Genomic DNA, 23,568 nt, shown 5'->3' on the forward strand with positions numbered 1-23,568 from the left:
CTACTCGTAGGTTTGGTACAAGCAGGTTTTGTTTGCATGTTTACTAGTGTTTCTGTTGCCTTGGAAACAAGAGGACCCAGAAGGAGGAAAGGAGGAGGAGAAGGAGCAGGAGGAGGAAGAAAGGTGGAGTAGCTGTTGACAGGAGAAGGGTTGGAGGAGAGGAAAAGTGGCGGTAGTGGAGAGGAGAGGAGAGGAGAAGAGAGGGGAGGAGAGCAGAGAAGAGGGGAGGAGAGGAGAAGAGAAGAGGGCAGGAGGGGGAGGAGAATAGTGGAGAGGAGGGGGGAGGAGAATAGTGGAGAGGAGAGGAGGAGAAGAGAGGAGAGGAGAGGGGAAGAGAGCAGAGAAGAGGGGAGGGGAGGAGAAGAGAGAAGAGAGCAGAGAAGAGGGGAAGAGAGAAGAGGGGAGGATAGGAGGAGAAGAAGAGGTTGCGTAGTTGTTGGTGACATGGGAGAGGGTGGACAGGGTTGGCATTCACACTGAATGAGATATAGTTTGGCACAGGGTCAAGTAGCTACAGCATGCGTCAAAACACATGTTCCCTCACGTGTGCACATTGAAATGACTACAACACACACTCACAAGCAAAGCTGTACACTGATGTGCTGGGAAACATATGGACGCTGTAAACAAAAACATGTGCATGAAAGCATACATAAGCGCAGGCACCTGTGTACACACACACACACACACACACACACACACACACACACACACATAAACGCAGGTGTAGACAAGTATGTGTGTGTATGCATATGCATGTGCATATGCATGTGTGTGTGTGTGTGCGTGTGTGTGTGTGTGTGTGTGTGTGTGTGTGCACATGTGTGTTTGTGTGTGGAGGAGAGTGTTTAAGTAGAAATTATTTTATAAATTAATGATATTCATTCTAACCCCCCCCCCCCCCCCCTTTCTCGCTCCCCCCCCACCCCCCCCCCCCCCTCTCTCTCTGTCTCCAAATTCCAGTGTTAGCATCAGTTTTTGCCTGTCGGCTAACGGAAAGCACCTCCCCACCGATCTAGGTGAGGCGTGCATGTACTGTACACACAGAGACACATGCATGCACACAAACACACATACACACACAGACACCCACCAGACACACACATATGCAGACACACATACACACACAGCTGGCCCTCATAATAATAATAATAATAATAATAATAATAATAATAATAATAATAATAATAATAATAATAATAATAATAATAATAACTATTAGTATAGCAGCTGTCTTAACAAAGTTACAAATTGCAGTTATAAACACAAGTATTATCATATAGGGTATGCTTGTAGCTATATTATAGTGTATGATTGTAGCTATAGTATAGGGTATGATTGTAGCTATAGTATAGGGTATGCTTGTAGCTATATTATAGTGTATGATTGTAGCTATAGTATAGGGTATGATTGTAGCTATATTATAGTGTATGATTGTAGCTATAGTATAGGGTATGATTGTAGCTATAGTATAGGGTATGCTTGTAGCTATATTATAGTGTATGGTTGTAGCTATAGTATAGGGTATGATTGTAGCTATAGTATAGGGTATGATTGTAGCTATATTATAGTGTATGATTGTAGCTATAGTATAGGGTATGATTATAGCTATAGTATAGGGTATGCTTGTAGCTATATTATAGTGTATGATTGTAGATATAGTATAGGGTATGGTTGTAGCTATAGTATAGGGTATGATTGTAGCTATAGTATAGGGTATGATTGTAGCTATAGTATAGGGTATGGTTGTAGCTATAGTATAGGGTATGGCAAGATGCATCACTCACAGAGGAAGTGAGAGAGAGATGAGATAGAAAGTGAGAAAGTGGGGGGTGCTGGAAGAGGTGAAGAGTAAAACTTTTTGGAAGATCCCACGGTCATCCAGTCACCCACTATCTCCCTCTCTCTCATGTGACATGGAAATCTCCCCTCCATTTGCTTAAAAAAAGAAGAAACGTATCCTCTCTGAACTATCTCTTCTCTTCAAGGTTCTCTTCTTGGCCAGTCTTTTCCTCTGTCTGCCAGAGTCGTGTCTCTGGCTCCAAAAGAAGGATTTAAAGTTCACGTTGTACTTGAGTGCATTGCTTTTGTAGATTTTATATTTATTTATCTATTCTGTTGTATGGTTTAAACAGCTTTCCTTGGCCGCAAATATGTTGGAACTCACTGTGGTCAATCTGGCAGTTCAGATAAAAGAATAATCAAGTGCAGGGAGCCTGGTGGGCTATAAGATCCTGGTGAGCTCTGGTAGCTTAAGCCGTGGTCACATTGATTGCAGAAATTCATACATTTTCATTACCGATGCATTGTTGTATTGCCGATGTGTCACGTTGGATTTCAGCCATCACATACTTGGATTTATCCTATTTTGGATTGAAATGGATGCGTGAGCTAAACCAGCTTTCTGCCGTGTTGTCATGATGAAATCATTTGATCAGTGAAGTTGCAAAGAAAATATATAATGACACACTAAAATCAAAGTTCTACCAAGCAGCAAAGTTTTAGGCTGAATGTTGACGACCAGAATAGTTTTTACGAGTGTAGTATTTCATTACAGGGATAATAACCCAAATCTAAATTACTACATTTTCGTCAAGAATAACAGCACATTTGGCCAATAACCACTCCTGACCTCTTTCTGTTGGAGATATGGGATCCTTGCGTGTTGTGTTGTATATTGTACACAATATGCACGGACAGTGTATGAATGATTAGGTGTGCCTTGTGTATGTTCTATTTGTCATCATGTCTGTCATATTGATGTACAGTAAGTGGGTTTGTGACTTTGTGAACAGTGTGTGTGTGTGTGTGTGTGTGTGTGTGTGTGTGTGTGTGTGTGTGTGTGTGTGTGTGTGTGTGTGTGTGTGTGTGTGTGTGTGTGTGTGTGTGTGTGTGTGTGTGTGTGTGTGTGTGTGTGTGCGTCTGTGTGTGTAGGCTTTGTGGTGGAGATCCAGCTGGACAGTGTGAAACAGACTCAGAGAGAGTCTATCAGAAGGACTCTGTTCTTAGACACCCAGCAACCCAGTCTGGTCGGGAGTTTCAGCCTGGCCAACGGAGGACGCCTGTGTCACGAGACCAAGATCTACCTACGGGTTAGTTTTGGTTTATACGCCTGTGTCACAAGGCCAGGATCTACCTACGGGTTAGTTTTGGTTTATACGCCTGTGTCACAAGGCCAGGATCTACCTACGGGTTAGTTTTGGTTTATACACCTGTGTCACGAGGCCAGGATCTACCTATGGGTTAGTTTTGGTTTATACACCTGTGTCACGAGGCCAGGATCTACCTATGGGTTAGTTTTGGTTTATACGCCTGTGTCACGAGGCCAGGATCTACCTATGGGTTAGTTTTGGTTTATACGCCTGTGTCACGAGGCCAGGATCTACCTACGGGTTAGTTTTGGTTTATACGCCTGTGTCCAGTGATGTAACCTGACCGCGTTCAATGAACGATCGTTCGTGAACGCGTTCGTATTTGGGGCCAACGTGAACTGAACGTACTGTATTTCCGCTAAATGAACGTAATTGAGAACGCGCTCATTCTCAGCGCTGTATAATGGCGTTCAAAAGTGCGTTCATTCTCAGCACTGTATTATAACGGCGTTCAAAAGTGTGCCCGATTTCATATGCCTTTCAGCCGAAAACCCAGTTAAAACACACCGTAAACAGGGTGCAAAATAATGCGTAAAACCACCCAATCTGGCAACCGCTCTGGGCGGAGCTTCGGGGAGTCGGGTAGTATAGCAGCAGCACTCGCTCAGAGTCAGACTCTACGCGGCGTCGGCGTATGAGCATTTAAAAGAGTTTTAGTTAAAGTCAGTAAATGTTTTGCACTTTGAATATTGAACTTTGAGGTACAACCTTAGTTTCATACCTCAGCCTGGTTCCTACCTCGTGTTGTGTTAGTACAGCGTTATGTCGGCACATGTTTATATGTTATATGTTTGCACAATGACTACTTTCACTTTTGGTACTTTAAGTATATTTAGATTATTATACTTAATAAAGACCATTCAAGCAGCACGTTTTTCCTCATGTTTTTTTAAATATACTGTAGAGATGAAAGCTGCAGCTGCTACTAGTGTGGACTGAATGGACGGCAGTAAAGCGTTATGGAAATGCCAGTATTCTGTGGTTCTATATGGGTTGTGGCAATACATTTGACAAATAATAGCTTGCAGCAACGTATTGAAAAAATAACTATAAACTATAAATTTGTTCATTTTTGAAACCGTGAACTTTTGTTCAACATTTTTAATTATGAACTATGAACTGAACTAGTTCATTTTAAAATGTGTGAACTGTGAACTGAACTAGTTCATGTAGAAAGTGAACTTTCCCAACACTGCCTGTGTCACGAGGCCAGGATCTACCTACGGGTTAGTTTTGGTTTATATGCCTGTGTCACGAGGCCAGGATCTACCTACGGGTTTGTTTTAGTTTTATACTCCTGTGTGATCCACATTAAACCATGTTTACCTGCAGACAGTATTCCAGATACCAGCTCATATCCTGCATAATGTGGTTATGTGCATCTTTGTATTCCAATCACAGATTCTCCCTGTATAAGTAAATATAGTATTGTGAGTATTACCATGGAAACGGAGCTTACATAGACAGCAAAACCCAACACTAAACACAATTATGTACATGTAAAGGTACCTGAAAATACATGTCTCAGTATCCTGTGAGTTTAATATCCCAGGTGTTATTAACTAGGTTTCCCATACTGCTGGATCTCCACAATAAGGATAAAAAGATTTCGCCACTGTCTTTAACAACTGTTGTAGGTGTATATTGTGTTGTGTTTGTAGGTGTATACAGTGTGTGTTTTAGCTGATCTCAGCATACCTTACTAAATGCCATTCTAACTGCATTGATGTTGAAAAGGGGTGGACAAGGCTTGAAAGTTGGGTAACACTTTATAATAACACTCAGTTATAAGACATTTATAAGGTATTTATTTGTAGATAATGAACTAATCATGAACAAACCATTTAAATACATTTACAACTGATTAGTACATAATTTATAACTATATTTGTATAACATTCATAAATGATCTGTTGGTCACTTTTTTCCACATGATCAACCTTATTTGTAAATTATTAGTGTAACATTTAATAATAAATAATAATCTAATGTGTAACACATTTGTAGATGCTTTGAAAAATGGATATGAAAAAACGACTACCGGTATACCTCTATTTATTTGTTCATGTTCAACAAATGATTTGTAAAACATTCTTAAGATCTATAAATCATTTGCAGATGTTATTGTGTGCCCTAATCTAAAGTGAAGACTATTCATCATTAACAATGTCTAATAGTTTATTTAACCTCTTAAGCCCGGAGCCCTATTTTCTGAAAATCTGCCTAAAATACATACCTAAGTAAATGGAATATTGCTCCACTTCTACAAGGTCCATTTGCATGTTCTTGGTATCCAAGGACATCTATGGACCTCAGTGAATGTATTCCCAGTGTCAGAAATATTGTGTCTATTACTAGGCTTGCTTAAATTCTGATGAAACAAAGGAGAATATGAATTATGATTTTTCTTTGCATCTTTGACAGTGAATAACACCATGCTAAAAATGACCAGACATGAAAAACTGAGCTCGTTCAGTACCTTCTTGAGATCACGTGTACAAAAGATCTAAGGAAATTAATAAAGGGAAGATGATTAAACAGAAGGTTTTGTAGATACAGTACTGAATTCTCCCATCCGGACCAATGCAATTTGAAATATTATTATAGAATATAGAATAGCAGGCCTATAAATTACCTTATTATAGCCAATTCGCACATTTATGGATTGGGCCAAATCTTCTCTTTCAAATGGCCGAGTTCAATTTGGATTTAGTATCACCAGGCGTGCATGAAGAACAGAGAATGAAAACTACTGTATGTACAGTAGGTTTTTTGTTCTTGCATGAGCTCTGCCATTTCGGAACTTCGGATGGTTGCTAAATGCTCAAAATAGGGGAGACAAACTAACTGTACTCCAATATATGCCAATAACGTTCAGTTTTGTGGTATATAATCCAGAGTAATAAGATAATAAAATAAAATTCATAACAAGTCATTTGCTTGAATGGAGCTAGAAGCCTTTGGGAAGTGTAGTTTAAAAAAATTCCAACGCTCATTGAAAGCTCTGCATGTCCTCTTCTCAAAATGACTACATTTACCATCATTCAGCGACGGCCGGTAATTCAAAATGGCCGATCTCCGCGATCACAACAACACAAAAACTAAAACTAAAATCTCACTAATAACACTTTAACCTATTGGTAAACAAACGTATTGCTGAAAATATACACTATGACTATAAGTTGTAGTTCGGAAATGATGGACATTTTACCAACGAAAAAGGTGTTTAGCCTGCTCATACCTTAAAAGCGTGGAGCAGCACGAATTCCTTGGCTCTGCTAATGTATAACATGTATGTAGCTTCCATTAAAACAGACCAGAACAAACGTGAACTTTCAACTTTCAAGTCTCATGCGACTCCCTCTACATACTCTGGCAATACCTGGCCAGGGAACTCCTGGGTCCTAGTGTCCCACTGGTTACATTTATATGACTTGTCAAAAGAGACTCTTTTTATTTGTATTATAAACCATGTTTATTGGTTGTTGCTTTGTTTGTGTTAATAAAATTGCATTTATCTATAGCCATAATTCTGTGACTGTTTTATGTCACAAAGAAGGGTGGATCTGAAAGCTGTCTACAACATTTGTAACAGGTGATGCAAAAGTCACCAAATAATTAACAAACTGTATTAGACATTTGTTAATGATAAATAGTCTTCACTTTAGATTAGGGCACGCAATAGCATCTGCAAATGATTTATAGGTGTTTTATGAATGTCTAACAAATCATTTATTAAATATGAAAAGACAAGTCTGGTAATTGCTTCGTGTCTGTATTAATAAAAGCCAGATTGTTCATAACAGGTGAGTAAAAAGTCCACAAATAATAAACAAACTATTAGACATTTGTTAATGATGAATAGTCTTCACTTTAGATTAGGGCACACAATAACATCTGCAAATGATTTGTAGATCTTTTAAGAATGTTTTACAAATCATTTGTTGAACATGAACAAATAAATGGAGGTATAGTAGTTTTTTCATATACATTTTTCAAAGCATCTACAAATGTTAAATAACATTATTTAATGAACAAATCAAGTACAAACAATGTTGATAATGAGTTATAATGTATAACTAATTTGTAAATGTTATACAAATATAGTTATAAATGATTTAATAATATATTTATAACTTATTTAACTATATAAATTGTTTGTTCATGATTAGTTCATTATCTACAAATACCTTATAAATGTCTTATAACTGAGTGTTATTATAAAGTGTTACCGAAAGGGGTTTGAAAGTTGATAGTGATATGTAACTCAACCTTAGAATGTATATACATATTTTAGAATGTATATCCCTGACTGTATTTTTATTCTTATTTGTGATTTTTGATTTTGACTACCTAAATGTTTATTGTGAGCGATCTGTAGTGCTGAATTTCCCTCGGGATCAATAAAGTACTTCTATTCTATTCTATTCTATTCTACTTCTATTGTCTCAACTAGAAGCCCTGCAGTACAATACAGTAACGTTAGGGAAAACGAAAGTGCAGTGGTTTTCACGAGGGTAGATAGATGACTTGTGCCTAGCGACTTTCACGTTTCTTGGTGTATTTCCACCCCTTTTCAACATCAATGGCAGTGTGAAATGTAGGCTGAGATCTACCAATACATACAAGTTATACACCTATGCACGCAAAATATGTTAAAGAAAAACGTACATAGATGAGGAGGAACTTCCATCTATAAGGGACAAGCAGGTGAAAAGTTTGGGTAGGTGGTGGAGTGGTGAATGAGGAGTTGAATGATAGATAGAACACCTTAGGAAAGATATTGTAGAGGGGATAGGAAGGATAAATAAGTCAGGGCTTCCAGGCAAGCTGAAGTTATGATGTTTGCAGTTTGGATTATTCCATAAATTGATGTGGCCATTGTCAATATATGAAATGCCAATATCAAAGGCTTGAGAGATTGGTTAATTTGTCTATTAGGAAATGGCGAGTTCCTTGGTGTATCAGTAGTGTGGCATTGTATCGGAAACCAGTAACGGGTTTAACAGAGGAGTTTAAGTGTGTGAGAGGAAGATTAGCTGGAAGAACCTGTGGAGTATAGAGGAAAATCATATGAAATTCCTAATAGTCTCCTTATGATGTCAATATGATGTCAGAGATGGAAATTGAGGCATATTATGTCAGGCTGTAAGACTAGTCTAGCTGGTATACATGGCAACATAACCAGGTTTTGGAAAGCTTAGCGGCAGGAATTGAAAGTAAAAGAGTAGAGGTGAATTCAGGATGTAATGGAGGGTGCAGCCATTCAATTTGTCCGTGAGGGAGAGAAATGTAGAGGAGGTAGGTTTTTAGGCAGGTGTGAGTCAGGCCACCAAAATGGAGCTTCTGATTGGAGATGCAGGTAGATTTGGGAAGAAAACACGTTGTTCCACAAGAGATATTGTCCGTGTCTTGGGAGGATTCAGTGGAGGAGACGTATAAAATTAAAAGGCTTAGATATGCAGACTTGGCAGCAGAAACTGAACAGTGAGAAGGGAAAGCTAGGGTTTGTCCGGTGGAAGTAGGATGCACAATCGATTTATAGCACAATCGACTTTATCAGTATTGGGAGAGTTGGGGATTTGTGGGCAGAGTTTGCGTAAAAATAGGGAAACAATGTCCAGGCACGCACTCCAGGTTTTTCCAAATTTATTGGCAGCCTGTAATCATGACGTTTCGGTGTGAACACACCTTCTTCAGAATGGCTTGCATGAAGCATGAAGGGTAAGTGACCCTAGTATATACAAGTCAAACAGGAAGTGACAACATAGGAAGTGACAACACATTCCCACAAGAGATCTGCAAAAAAGTACAAAATACCATTTACAAGCACAACCTTTTCAGAATTATGTAAATCGAAAAGAAGCGTGTAAATCAAAAAGAAACAGTAAATCACAAAGAGATATATCTATATATAGTTATATATATTTTATACAGAGTAGGCCTATGTAACAGAGTTAGAAATGATATTTGTTTGCATGTGAATTTTATCTAAATTGAGAAACAGAGCCACCTGGTGACGTGTTGAGGTCATTGTATATCGCGCTGCATGTCTCTGTGGGGACACCGTACCACTACCTACCCAGCAGTCTTATACCCAGTTGCTTGAGGCAATAAACAGTCGAAAGCAGTTCCGTCTCTTCAATCTCTGACCAGATGACAACCGTTACACTGGTGCCGCGACCTTCTGGATCTTCAAGATCAGCTCGACGCCGATCGCCGTGGATGCTGTGTGGCTGTCCAGAATTGTGTACAAGATCAGTGTGTGGTCAGATCTGTAACTAGTATATTGGTCAGAGCGAAGTGTTTTCACTCCCATACATAGAGTGACGATTAGTTTTGTTTTGTTTTGTTAAAAAGAAAGAAAAAATATATATATAATTATTATTTTGATTATAATTTTCTTTTTCTTTCTTTTTCTTTCTTTTTTTTCTTTTCATTTGATATTCCGTAGTTTAACACAACGCGAGTACTTGCAATGTCTGAGGGGGGAGTTGATGACGATAAGGTGGATACTTTTGCCAGCCCAGTCCTATCGATGGGAAGAGGTTTGGCGTTGAGTGGCTATGCTGGCGGCAGCGATGTCACCAGGAAGTTTGATAGGGGGGTGGGGCGTTCCCGGTCCATGGCTGACAGCGGTAGGGGTACAGGGTTGAGTCAGAGCCCAGGTTGTGCTCCTGTTGGGCAGGTCATGGGGGAGGGTCCTCACACTTCTACACCTAGTAGTGATGCTGATGCTATGAACCACCTCACAGACATGGTAGGGCAGTTAGGTGCCCAGATTGGCGAGTCTATAGTCGCAAAGTTGATGTCATCTGGTGTAATAAACATGAGTGGCGATCTCCAGAATACTTCACGTAAGGATACGCACAGGGAAGCTACCAGGCAGGAAGCCCCACATGTGACAGTTCAGGTTAGGCCAGACAGAGAACCCCAGACATTCAGAGGTGACGGTTCTGATAAGTGTTCAGTTCAGGAGTGGATTGACATGACTAAGTCTCATCTCAGGAAACAGGCGATACCTATGCTTGAGCAGGCTGAGGAAATTCTGAGTCGGTTAAGGGGTAAAGCTAGAGATGTTGTGAGGATCGGCCTACGTAGTGATCCATCACTTGATGCCAATAGAGACCCTGGGCTGATTTACAATATCCTCCTTCAGTACTTCAGTGATGCATCCTCATGTCTCCCTCTTTCAGACTTCTATGCCACCCTGCCCAAACCCAGAGAAAACCCAGTCGATTACTGGATTAGATTGAACAAGGCAGCAGACCTAGCTATTGAGGGTCTGGACAGACAGGGCAAGCAAGCAGGGAACATGAGTGATGAGGTGGCGCTCATGTTTGTGAAACATTGTCCTGACCCAGAGTTATCCTACACTCTGAAATGTAAGCCAATCCATGAATGGACCTCACGAGATGTGCAGATGAGGATTGATGATTACCAAAGGGAGTTGAGGGCTAGCAGCAGAGTTAGTGGGGCTGTGCAGTTAAAGAGTCACACCACCACTGTCCTCCATGAGCAGTCTAGCTCATCACCAGCCAGTTTGTCAGTACCTGAGCAGTGCCACACCCAGAGTCCTATCTCTCTCTCTCTTCAAGCCCAACACCAGGAGTGTCATACTCCTTACCCCTCTCCTGGTTCTGTCCCAGTTCAAGGAGAGTTCTGCCATGTCCCACGCCCCACCTCTACGGCAGTTGTCGGTCAGAATCTCCAGCAGTCGGAGGAGAGGCTTCTTAGCCGTATGGTGGACATGTTTCAGGGGATGATGGAGAAAATGCAGCAGCGCAATGTCGCTACTCCAATGCGTGGTGGGAGGTTCCCGCGTACCCCTGGAGGGGGACGTCCCAGGGAGCAAGCTTGTCGGGTCTGTGATGACTCTAGTCATAGCACCATTTCACACTGCATGAATGAGAGGCTGTGTTTCGCCTGTCTGGCCCCTGGGCATACAAAGAGGGACTGTCAGGCCAATAAGTCCTCCCAACCTCAGTTTGGGGGAAACTAACTGACCTGTATGTGAAGGGAGGCAGTACAGGTCCCGTCGTGAACTCCCAAACTAGTTATATATCTGATGCTGAGACGGTTTATACGTCTGTGAAGGATTCAAGTGATGACTCAGAAGTTGTTGTGTATCAGAACATACACAGGATTAGCAGCAGTGACAGTCTTTTTTATACACCTGTGGGTGTGGGTGGTACAACAACGCTGGGTGGCATGCTGGACAGCGGGTCCATGGCTTGTAGCATCAGCGAGGCAGCAGAGATGAAGCTGAGGGAGGCTGGAGTGATAACTGAGCACAACCAGATCAATGTGAACGTGGTCCTTGTTGGATGTGGTGGACGTCGTGTCACGCCAAAGTCTGCCTTCGATGTGGAGATGGAAGTGTATGGCTGTAAGATGTCGGTCCCCACGCTCGTTGTTCAGGGACAGCATGATGAGTTGATACTGGGGACTAATGTTATTAAGCATGTCCTTCGTCAGTCTAAGCTGTGCGATTCCTACTGGAAAGCTGTATCCGACCCCTGCACTGCCAAAGATCAAGAATCTGAACAGTTCCTATCTATGCTCTCTGGTCTGAGTCCGTGGAGAGGTCAGGACGTGCCGGACAAAGTTGGCACTGTGAGGTGCAATTCAGCTGTTTGCCTTGAACCTGGCCGTGAATATCTCGTATGGGGAAAACTACCTAAAGACACTGTTGTATCTCCGGGCAGCACCGTAATGACAGAGCCCACATCTGCTCGTTCGGCCCCGAGGGGAGTTTTGGTAGCAAGGATTGTTACTCCATTGTGGGGAGACAGATGGGTCCCACTGAAGCTCATCAATACTTCTGACAGGCCCGTGTTGGTGAGGCGTAATGCAAAGCTGGCCGACGTCTTCTCCTGCATGGCGCTTGAGGACATGGATGTCGCTGACCCTCCAAAGGTCCCCCTGGTCAGTTGCACTCAAGTGGAGATGCCCGCCTCTGCCGAGGTACGTTCCACTGATGACAAACTTGAGTCAGTTGGGTTGAGCAGTCTCGACGTCCAGTCTTGTGATGTATCAGAGAGCTGGAAACAGAAGATGGCTGACCTGATTGTGCGGTATGAGGACATCTTCTCATGCCACCATCTTGACTGTGGAGAAGCGAAGGACTTCGTACACCGCATTCACCTCTCTGACCACAGACCATTCCGGCTCCCATTCAGGCGGGTTCCCCCCGGCCAGTATCAGATATTACGCCGGGTACTGAGTGAGATGGAGGAGAAGGAGATCATCCGAAAGTCCACCAGTGAATACGCGTCTCCTCTGGTACTTGTGTGGAAAAAGAATGGCGATCTCCGTGTGTGTACGGATTTCCGTTGGCTGAACAAGAGGACCCTAAAGGACGCTCATCCTCTCCCTCACCAGGCGGATTGCCTGGCTGCGCTTGGTGGCAACTGTTTCTTCAGTACAATGGACTTGACCTCCGGGTTCTATAACATGCCATTACATGAGGACGACAGAAAGTACTCAGCCTTCACCACGCCCATGGGCTTGTATGAGTACAACCGCCTTCCGCAGGGCCTCTGCAATAGCCCCGGGAGCTTTATGCGCATGATGACCAGTATCTTCGGGGACCAGAACTACTTGAGTTTACTGTGCTACTTGGATGACTTGTTGGTGTTTGCTCCAGATGAGGAGACTGCCTTGGGGCGCCTTAAAATGGTGTTCGACAGACTGCGTGGTCATAACCTGAAGTTGGCCCCAAAGAAATGCTTCTTCCTTAGAAGGTCTGTGAAATTTCTCTGTCACATAATAGACGAGAAGGGCGTGTCAACAGACCGCAGCAAGGTTGAGAGCATTGCAAAAATGACGAGTGCTGACCTCATGGAGCCCAATGGGGTGAACCCATCACAGAAGCGGATAAGATCGTTTTTGGGGATGATCAACTATTACCAGCACTTCATTCCCAGATACTCCGCCGTCGCCAAGCCTCTCCTCTCTCTGTTAAAGGGCGAGCGAAGAAAAGGGAAGGAGGGGAAGTACAGACTGTCGAACAAGAAGTTGAGAGCCTCTGACTGGACCTCAGACGAGGAACAGGCTTTTGAGAAGCTGAAGACATCCCTTGTTAACACGGTGGTCCTGGCTCACCCTGACTTCAGCCGCCCCTTCATGCTGTCGACGGATGCATCCCTGGATGGTATTGGTGCTGTCCTGTCACAAGTCCAGGAAGGCGAAACCAGAGCCAGGCCTATTGCGTTCGCCAGCAAGTCCTTGTCTCAGTCTCAAAAGAACTATCCAGCTCATCGTTTGGAGTTTCTGGCCTTGAAGTGGTCAGTCTGTGACAAGTTTAGTCACTGGCTGAAGGGCCACAAGTTTACAATTTGGACTGACAACAACCCGCTGACTCACATAATGACAAAGCCGAAGCTGGACTGTTGTGAACAGCGCTGGGTAGCTAAATTGGCAAGCTACGACTTTGACATCAAGTATGTGCCAGGCCGGCTGAACGTTGTGGCTGATGCCCTGAGCCGTGTGCCGTTTGTTAAGGACAGTGTTGGTCATAGGTTGCTGGAAGAGCCCTACCTGAGTCTCCTGTCCCAAGTCAGGGATATGTCGAGTGGCTCTGTTCAAGATGCCTTTCGGGTTTCCAGTGGTCACAGGGAACACCCCCCGATGAGTGTCGATGCTCAGGCCTCATGCAGTCCCATTCACATGCATACTCAATCCATTGAGATGGAAGATGTGTCTGCTGTTGTACAATCACATGTGGAATGGGAGGCTGGTTCAAGGGCTCGTGCTGTGGCAGTGCTGCAGTATTTGCCTCAGTTGGTTCCGCCTGGACAAGACTCTTTGCCTGCCCACACAGAGAGGGACCTCCGTGATAGGCAGTTAGAAGACAGAACCGTTTCCCGTGTCCTGTATTACGTGGAGAGATGTCGGAGACCTTCCAGGAGAGAAAGAGTGAAAGAGTCTGTCACAGTCATGAGATACTTGAAGCACTGGGAGAAGCTCGCTGTGAGCAATGGTGTGCTGTACAGAGTTTCAAGAGACCAGATCACCAAGGCAAGGCGGTCTCAGTATGTCGTGCCTGATTCACTCAAGGTTGAGGTTCTGAAGGGTGTTCATGATGATGCAGGACATCAGGGCCAGTTCAGGAGTCTCAGTTTAACCAGACAAAGGTTCTTCTGGCTAAACCTTGACAGGGATGTGAGAGACCATGTGTGCCACTGTCAGCGATGCATCGTCAGCAAGACAGTCGAACCTGAGGGGAGAGCTCCCTTAGAGAGTATAACATCAACCAGACCGCTGCAGCTTGTCTGTATCGACTTTTGGTCGGCTGAAGATTCCAGAAACAAGTCAGTCGATGTCTTGGTGGTGACCGATCACTTTACGAGGATGGCTCAGGCGTTTTCCTGTAGAAACCAGTCAGCCAAGCAAGTGGCGAGAGTCCTCTGGGACAGATATTTCTGTGTCTTCGGGTTCCCAGAGCGGATCCACAGCGACCAAGGGGCAAACTTTGAGAGTCAGCTAATCAGTGAGCTTCTCAGAGTTTCAGGTGTCAGGAAGTCGCACACAACACCCTACCATCCAATGGGAAATGGTAGTGTGGAACGATTCAACAGGACCCTGGGTGGGATGATCCGTGCATTGACACCTGAAGCAAAGGCTGACTGGCCACGGCGTTTGCAGACGTTGACATTCATGTACAACTGTACGGTCCATGAGACGACGGGATACGCCCCCTTTTATCTCATGTTTGGCCGCATTCCCCGTCTACCTGTAGATGTCCTCTTCCGAACCGTCTTGAATGACTCATGTGTGACGAGTTATGACAAGTATGTAGAATCTCTCACTAAAGATCTGAGGGAGGCCATGGCCATTGCCCAGGAACATGCCACGAAGGAGCAGAACAGGCATGCTCGGCTCTACAACAGGAAAGTGAAGGGGTCTGACATTGAGGTCGGCGACAGGGTGCTCTTGGCGAACAGGAGGGAAAGGGGGAAGAAGAAAGTCGCTGATCGATGGGAATCAACCATCTACACTGTGGTGGGCATGAATGCTGAGACACATACGTACAAGATCTGTGACACAGTTGCTGGACGTGAGAAGGTGGTCCATAGGAACCTGCTGATGCTTGTCAATTTTATCCCTGTGGATGACATGAGTGAAGTGTCCGACCTTGCCTCATCCATGCCTGAGACCCAATCGTCCATTCCAAGTGTCGACGGTGTGGGGGAGAACACAGAGAACATCTCTGAGGAAGGGAGTGGGGATCTCTTGACTGGCCCAGCATCTGTGGACTCTGAAGGAAGGACCCGAGACTGGATTACGCAATTGTCCGTTCCTAGTCTTTCGCAGGCCGACATTACAGACATAAGCAGTGCAGACTCTGTGTCTCGAGACATCTCAGAGGGACCTGAGGGCCAGATGGAGGTTCGGTCTGTGAGCTGTGACTATGGACCAGTGAACGTCACTGTTGATGCTGGCAGTTCTGTACACAGAGTGCAGGCGGATCCTTCACTTGACACTGTGACACGGACTGATAGGGCGAGAAATGTGCAGTGCAGTGACATACAGAGTCCACCCGTACACACTGATCAGGCTCGGTCTAGATTTGGCCGCCTTATCAAACCAGTTAGCAGGTTAATACAGACCATGTCAAGGCAGGATGTTGTTCGCGACACAGGGTCCTTGTTCTAGGTTTTGACAGTCCAGAGTAATTTATCTTACATAATTTTTTTTTATGTTGCGATGATTTATTTTCATGGGCTTATACTACACAGTGTATGAGGGTCTTGTGGGGTGTACAAGGCACCCTACCGCCAGTAGCTGGATTGAGAGCGTTGTTCTCATACCACTTCATCCTTATGGGATACTTTTGGAGTTGGTTTTGTTATTTTGAAGACCCAGTGTGTGTGTGGTTGTGTTGTACTGTGCCTTTAGTAGGTAGTACGTAGTTGGTGCTCAATGTCGCCAAAATTCAGTGGGGGTGGGTGTAACAGAGTTAGAAATGATATTTGTTTGCATGTGAATTTTATCTAAATTGAGAAACAGAGCCACCTGGTGACGTGTTGAGGTCATTGTATATCGCGCTGCATGTCTCTGTGGGGACACCGTACCACTACCTACCCAGCAGTCTTATACCCAGTTGCTTGAGGCAATAAACAGTCGAAAGCAGTTCCGTCTCTTCAATCTCTGACCAGATGACAACCGTTACACCTACATCTTAAACTCTAAACATAAACACTCATGACCCATATAAGCCAGAGGGCAGAGTTTGCGAAAAGCAGTAAATGAGATGTCGGAAGAAGCATTGAAAGGCAGCCAGTGTATTTGGTTGAGGAGAAATAATGTCATCTGGGGGCCAAAGTAAACAAAAGGTAGGGATGTCCGATATTATCGGCCTACCGATATTATCGGCCGATATCGGCATTAAAATGTGATATCGGAAAATATCGGTATCGGTTTTCAAAAAGTTTTTATTTATTTCTATAACCTTTATTTACCCAGGCAAGCAAGTAAGAACAAATTCTGATTTTATTTATTGTCAAAAGTATGCATAATGTTGTGTTAATTCCACAACAAGAGATATGTAATGTTAATTACCTGAAATTATTCCATTTTTGGGGGGGGGGGGGGGAACCCTGCATATATCGGTATCGGTTGATATCGGTATCGGAAATTAAGAGTTGGACAATATCGGTATATCGGTATCGGTAAAAAAGCCAATATCGAGCATCCCTAGATAAGAGTATTCCTTTTCTTCTCTGTTGTTGCCGTTTCATGTGTGATATTGGTATCAGGAATTGTTCTATTTGATAAAAAAAGGTAAATGGTGCATTTATATAGCGCTTTTATCCAAAGCGCTTTACAATTAGTTATAATAATAATAACTTTATTTGTATAGCACCTTTCATATAGAAATTGCAGCTCAAAGTGCTTCACAGCAGTAAAAAAATATATATATATATATATATATATAAAAAGAAGACATGCATAAAATTAGCAATGCAGACATATAAAACAGACAAAAGGATAGCAGCAAAGTAGACAAGGTAAGGCAAATCACAGTTTTTCACATTAGGATCTAACGTTCAATCCTACAATATGGCTCGTTTAGGCCTTGAACGTAAAGTGGTGGACACAGGACAAGACAGGAGTTATCAAAAATAACAATATTTATTTGCACAGCTAATTTAAATGAACAAAAAGAGTGGGGAGCTGGGTGCTCCAGACTCCATAGTTCGATAACAAAAAGCCAAAAAACAAGCCAAAATATACAATAAAGCAGTGAGAGCAGGTGAGACACTGGAGAGCTGTGACGAGGACAAGCTCTGTGAAGTGAGGACTTGACAACTGCAGCCTGCACTCTGCTCTGCATTAGAAAAGCGGCCATTTTAATGACAAGCCAAAAAGACAACAGAAAGAAAAGTGTGTCAATCAAACCACCCATTAGTGACAACACACTACTACCACAATGTGAATATGCACCACAGACAGTAAGTATCCCTCCACCATGTGAAAGAAATACGTAACACATCCCAATAGGCCTCTTTGTTTATGGTTTGATTCAGTTTTAAAACAATAGACAGTAATAAAAAAGACTAAAATAGAATAGACAGAGTAAAATAGTGCAATAAAATAGTCAAATAGAATAGACAGTAAGATGATGCAGTACTGCAGTGCAATAAAATAGTTAAATTAAATTAAATAGCCCTCATTTACAATATAATAATCAGTGTTGAGGTAATGAGTCTAGCGGCACAACAGAGCAGCGCATTTCTCTTAACACTTTATAGAACAAGAGAGCAGTGCATCGCTCTTAACACTTTATAGAACAACATAGCAGTGCATCGCTCTTAACACTTTATAGAACAACAGAGCAGTGCATCGCTCTTAACACTTTATAGAACAACAGAGCAGTGCATCGCTCTTAACACAATGGGAACGAACAACGGATATATACGTGTTTCGATTCCACCCGTTGTGGACAGAAGCACGGATATATCCGTGGCAAGTTGTTTTGGCTTTTATTCCATTTTAATAACCTATTCAAGGTCGCCGAGTACCCAGATGTACCCTACTCTTTGAATTCACCAAAGTGCAATACCGGCCAGATCCTCTTAGGGGCGCTGTCGCTGTGTGCCCTGTGGCTGAACGGAGCATTATTTTTTTCAGTTAGCTGGATTCTGGATGTGCAGCCTGTAGCTTGGATTACATTTTGGATCGCGGATTTCACTATGCAATAAGGGGATTTATCATCAGCCAATGGACATATCGATCTACCAGATGGCGATCGATAACAGGGAAATTCTCGGGGGGATCCAACCGGCTCATGGTAAGATCTTTTTCACGTAAATTACAGCCAGATCGAGCCTTGTTATGATACGATACGATCAGCGTATGTGGCTACTTAGACGAACACGGTTATTGGTAATCAATAATAAGAAACAACGTCCGTCCCCCCCCCCCCTTTCATGCATACATGCTTGAGGATCGTGCCGATCATATGCAGTTTGAGTTTTAACTGTAGCATCTGTATAACGGAAATGCCATTGGATATAACGTTAGTATTAGCCCTTTATTTAGCCTTCCAGGAAATATACTAGACCAAATGCCGTATAACGCTTATATTCACGGCACTATAAAATGAGAACGTATTGATGATTTTTTTTTCTTTAAGCCATTTTGAAGGGACGGTTTATGGACTCAATTGACAATGACAATGGACAGATAGCAATACTATAAAGTATAGATTTAGCTCTACAAACAGCCCCAAGTCTGTTTACAAATGCTGGTCGTCTCTAGTGATATTAGACTCATCCCAGTGGCCGCCAATGTGTTAACACTTTATAGAACAACAGAGCAGTGCATCGCTCTTAACACTTTGAGCTTCTTTACAAAGTTCAGTTCTAAATTACAACAGAGCAGAACAACTATAGAACAACAGAGCAGTGCATCACTCTTAACTTAACAACAGAGTTTTAGCGGCCCACACAAGAGCAACAGTAGAATAGACAATTTCTTCATCCCTTCCTCTAAGCTCTTTCTAGTATCGTCCTGCACAATCGGAAGTATTGTTTTATCGGATCACGCCCCTATATATCTGGTCTACTCCCTGTCAGAAGAGAGGGCGCTGTCGAGGCGTTGGCGCCTCAACCCATACCTCCTCAAGGATGATATGTTTGTCTCCTATTTCTAATCGGAATTTCAAATGTTCTACTCAATTAACTCGCATTCTACGGATAACCCGTCTCTGCTCTGGGAAACATCCAAGGTCTTTTCTCGCGGACTGATTATGTCTTACGTATCATCCAAGAAACGCAAGAAAAATTAACAATGCAAACTTCTTGAATCCAAACTAGCCGACCTTGAGAATCAACATGTCTCAAACCCAGCCCCGGCTGTGCTTATAGAGCTTACGGCCACCAGAACCGCGTTAAACACTCTTTTGATCCAGGACGCCGAATACTCTCTTAAATTTGCCAGACAGAGAATGTACGAACAATGTGACAAGCCTGGTAGGTGCCTAGCTAACTAACAGAAGAGCCACATTTATTTTTAATTTAATTTTTATTATTTTACTTTCTTGTTTGCCTGTCTTGTACTGTTATTATTGTTGTCGTTGTTGTTGTTATTGTTACTATTATTATTATTATTATTGTTAACCCTTTAATCGCCGTTGACGCTTTTCAGCGTCATTCCCCGCCATGCTTATTCTGCCGATGACGCTGTACAGCGTCATTGATATCAATATTTCAAAAATCTGTGATCGAAATCATATTTCTCCCCTGGAGACATTATATGTACTGGTGAGCCCCTGTCAACTCTCTAACGGTTCAAGAGCGCCATCTGGTGGCCGATCGGCAGATCGCCCAGGGCATAAACAGGGAAGTGGACGCTGGTGCTCATTTCAATTTGGTCCGATCACTCGCTATAGGTCCCGGGACTCGAGCTCGATACAATGGATATCGATCCGTTGCCAATAACTCGATAAACAACATGATTTGGACGTATATACTATTATACAACCTGGAAATGGATCGGGTATTTCTATATCCCATAATAGAAAAAATTCTGTTCCACGCTCATCTCCCAACGGCGCGAGGAAGCTACGGTGAGTTTCAGCGTTATTTTGTAATGTCTTCTATACTAACTGCTCCAATGATCATATCACCCACACTAGATGAATGATATAACGTTGCCCACGGAATTATAAACCACCCCCCGCCCATCCGGTCAACATCAGATGAGACGTAGTGACTTCTAGAACCACGTCCAGTTGACATTTTTTATCTCGCGCCGATTGCTATCAAACTGTATTTCATCATCAATATAATGCATTTGGAGCTATAAATCACGTTCTGGAGAAAGCTGCAGAAAACGATAAAAACATACTTATACTTTAGACCGTATTTTAGTATGAATATGTGAATGAAAAAGTATAACGTTGCTACACCCTGAACAATAGATATAGGACTTTGAATGGGCCATGGTAATGTCAATTTAGCAATACAATTTAAAAAGTTATAGCCCTGCAAAGAAGGGGAACTTCTCCATGTTAAATAGGGCTGGCGAGGGATGGTAAATTATGAATTTAACCCCGGCGATCAAAGGGTTAATGTTATTGTATTGTGATGTCTTGTTCTATGTTGAAAAATGGAAAATAAAAACATTTATAATTTTTTTTTAAACTTAACAGAGCAGTGCATCGCTCTTAATACTTTCAGTTTCTTTACAAAGTTCACTTCTAATTTGCTTTCTAGAACAACAGAGCAGTGCATCGCTCTTAACGCAGCGGAAATGGTGTTCAGTTCTAAATGACAGTGCATAGGAGGTAGTATGATCAAATTAGCATAGAACAGGGGGCAGCGTGAGCCTCCCACACGTTACTCCTCGCCACTGAGAGATCACGCTGTTCAGGTGAAAAGATGCGACAGCTGCCTCCTCGTGTACCGGAGGGGACACGTGATGCAAGGCTTGGTCCTCACTGCAGCCGACCAGTGGGAGGCATAGTCTAGCAACGTTCGAGACGGGGAGGGTGAGAATTGAAGGTAGAATTGGCGAGGCAAAATTGGGATGGGAGAAAAAATTTAAGTAAGGAGAAAAAGTGGACAAGTAGGCAGAATAAAAATAGTGCAGCCAAAATACAATTTGTGTCTTAAGATATCAAAATATCCAGTCTCCCTGATATCTCATTTAAATGCCTGAGCAAAGAGATAGGTTTTAAGGTGTCTTTTGAAGATATTTAGCGAGTTGGCTTCCCTGATGTTTTGGGGCAGTTTGTCCCATCGCTTTGAGGGTGTAGTTGACAAAGGCTGCATCACCGATCTTCTTTCTGGGAGCCTCTAGTAGCTCACTGCCTATCTATCTACATGTTGGGTTGTGGTGGCCATTGGGGGCCATGTGGTAGGATATGTAGCATCGGCATTGTCAATACCTGGAGTTCACATTTTAACCCCCCCCCCCCACACACACACACACACACACACACACACACACACACACACACACCGAACTAGCACCTTTTGGTTTGGCCCCTGTGAGTATAGATGTTTGGCATAGACCCCAGATGTTTGGCAAGGGGATTGGGTTTCTTCATTGAGTGCTTATCCTTATCATTAGGGCACAAGTATCTTGCGTTTTATTATAAAGACAAGGACAGTCTCTGGTAATGGCGAGAAGTCAAAATCACATATGGTCCTAAGTAGCTTCCTCTTTATGACGCTTTAATTAGAGACACCATCCATTCACTTATCCATGCATCGGTGCACTCGCTACATCTGTTCATTCATCTGTCTATCCTTCTGTCCATGTATTCATTCAGTCCCTCTTTGATGGTGGTGTAAACATGCTGGTTTGGCCATCAGACTTCACGTCACATGTGGTAGAAATTTAAAACAGATTGCATTTAGCTACATTTCACTATTGCATCTGTTTGTTATTACACATGCTATGAAAACATTCAAACGTGACCCTTTCTCTTCATCTTGCACATTTACCTGTGAGAGGGCATTGGCTGCAATATACGAACATTTCAAGTTTGAAAAAAATCTAATTAACTTGTCCCTGGCAAAAGAATATTGAACAGTAGTCATGTGTTCTGAGATCCATATAGACCTACACCCAGAGACAGAGAGAACTATTCTAAATTCTAAATTCAAAAAGGAGATATCCACTCCTTGAAAAGAATGTGACACCTATTCTTAGAAAATGACCCACTGCAAAATGTACCTATCTCAAACCTCACCCTCTTTTCTTGATCCTCCAATCACAACTGTTGCTTCCCTCAGACAAGTTTGCAACAGTTGTGTTTGGATGATCAAGAAAAGAGGGCGGGGCTTGAGATAGGTCCATTCGAAATAGACTAGTGGTCCATGTGGTGATTGTATGTGATGTATGAGCAACCATCTATCTAGTTTCTATATACAGCTTTCTATGCAATGCTGTGGCAGTTCCTCTTCAGTCTAATAACATCTCTGCCTCTCTCTCTCTCTCTCTCTCTCTCTCTCTCTCTCTCTCTCTCTCTCTCTCTCTCTCTCTCTCTCTCTCTCTCTCCCTCTTCTCTGCAGAGTGAAGAGGAGTTTCGGGATAAACTCTCTCCCATTTACGCCACTCTCAACTTCAGCCTGGATGCCCATGCCCCGTTGGACCAGCACGGCCTCGGTCCTATCCTCAACTATCAGACAGAACAGCTCATAGAGCAAAAGGTACTGCATGCACTGCCGTGATATTATCAGTAAAGTATTGAAAGAAACGGGCACAGAGGCACTGAAAGAGGATTTCACCCCTAATGAACACACTAGACTAGACAAATATCAAGATGTATCCATCAGTGGACCAATTGCATGCTTTCTCAGAGGCCAAGAAGCCTTCAGTCGACTCCTTCAGACATTATAGTCGACTACCAGTCGACTATCAGCTCATTTCGACTATACAAATCCTTAGTCGGGGACAGCCCTAGTCGTATGTGGTCCATTTATGCTGCTCTGATTACGTCATCTTGAAGTTGTCAGGCTTCAAATGTGTATAATCTTCATACATTGCCAACATATTTTTCTTCAAAGTAACTAGTAACTGATGGGTTCAGAGTAAAAAGTACAATATTTCCTCTGAAATGTAGTGGAGTAAAAGTATAAAGTTCCCTAAAATTTAAATACTCACATAAATGCAGTTTGAGCGTATGGCGAAAAAAAGGCTTTGGCAGTAGTAATGTTTTTGGAGAATGCTGACAAGAGGTCGTGATAAGTAGTAATGTCACTGGTGAGGTGTGTCTTTTTGCACTTCCTCTCTGCCGCTCTCAGGCAGACTTGAGCAACCTCAGTCTAGTTGTAACCAAAATATTTGCTGTAAAGCCATTTACTTCATCCAAGCAGTTATCCACTGCAGTCGCAGGGTCTGCTCTTGATTGAATGAAGGCTAACCTAGCATCACTTAGCCAGCACCTAGCATCCTT

General features: G+C 42.9%; 1 protein-coding gene across 1 annotated transcript in view; it reads left to right on the top strand.

The window, feature by feature from the left end:
- The window catches only part of LOC311230920 (integrin alpha-5-like), a 165,316-nt gene that overhangs the window by 35,392 nt on the left and 106,356 nt on the right, over positions 1–23,568 (top strand). The window contains exons 16-18 of the mRNA XM_084317367.1: positions 964–1,019; positions 2,935–3,092; positions 22,685–22,822. Of these exons, the coding sequence (XP_084173493.1) occupies positions 964–1,019; positions 2,935–3,092; positions 22,685–22,822 (352 nt within the window). The remainder of the gene's footprint in view (positions 1–963; positions 1,020–2,934; positions 3,093–22,684; positions 22,823–23,568) is intronic.

The sequence above is a fragment of the Notolepis coatsorum genome, assembly GCF_963971535.1.
Source record: "Notolepis coatsorum genome assembly, chromosome: 6".
Classification (NCBI taxonomy): Eukaryota; Metazoa; Chordata; class Actinopteri; order Aulopiformes; family Paralepididae; genus Notolepis; species Notolepis coatsorum.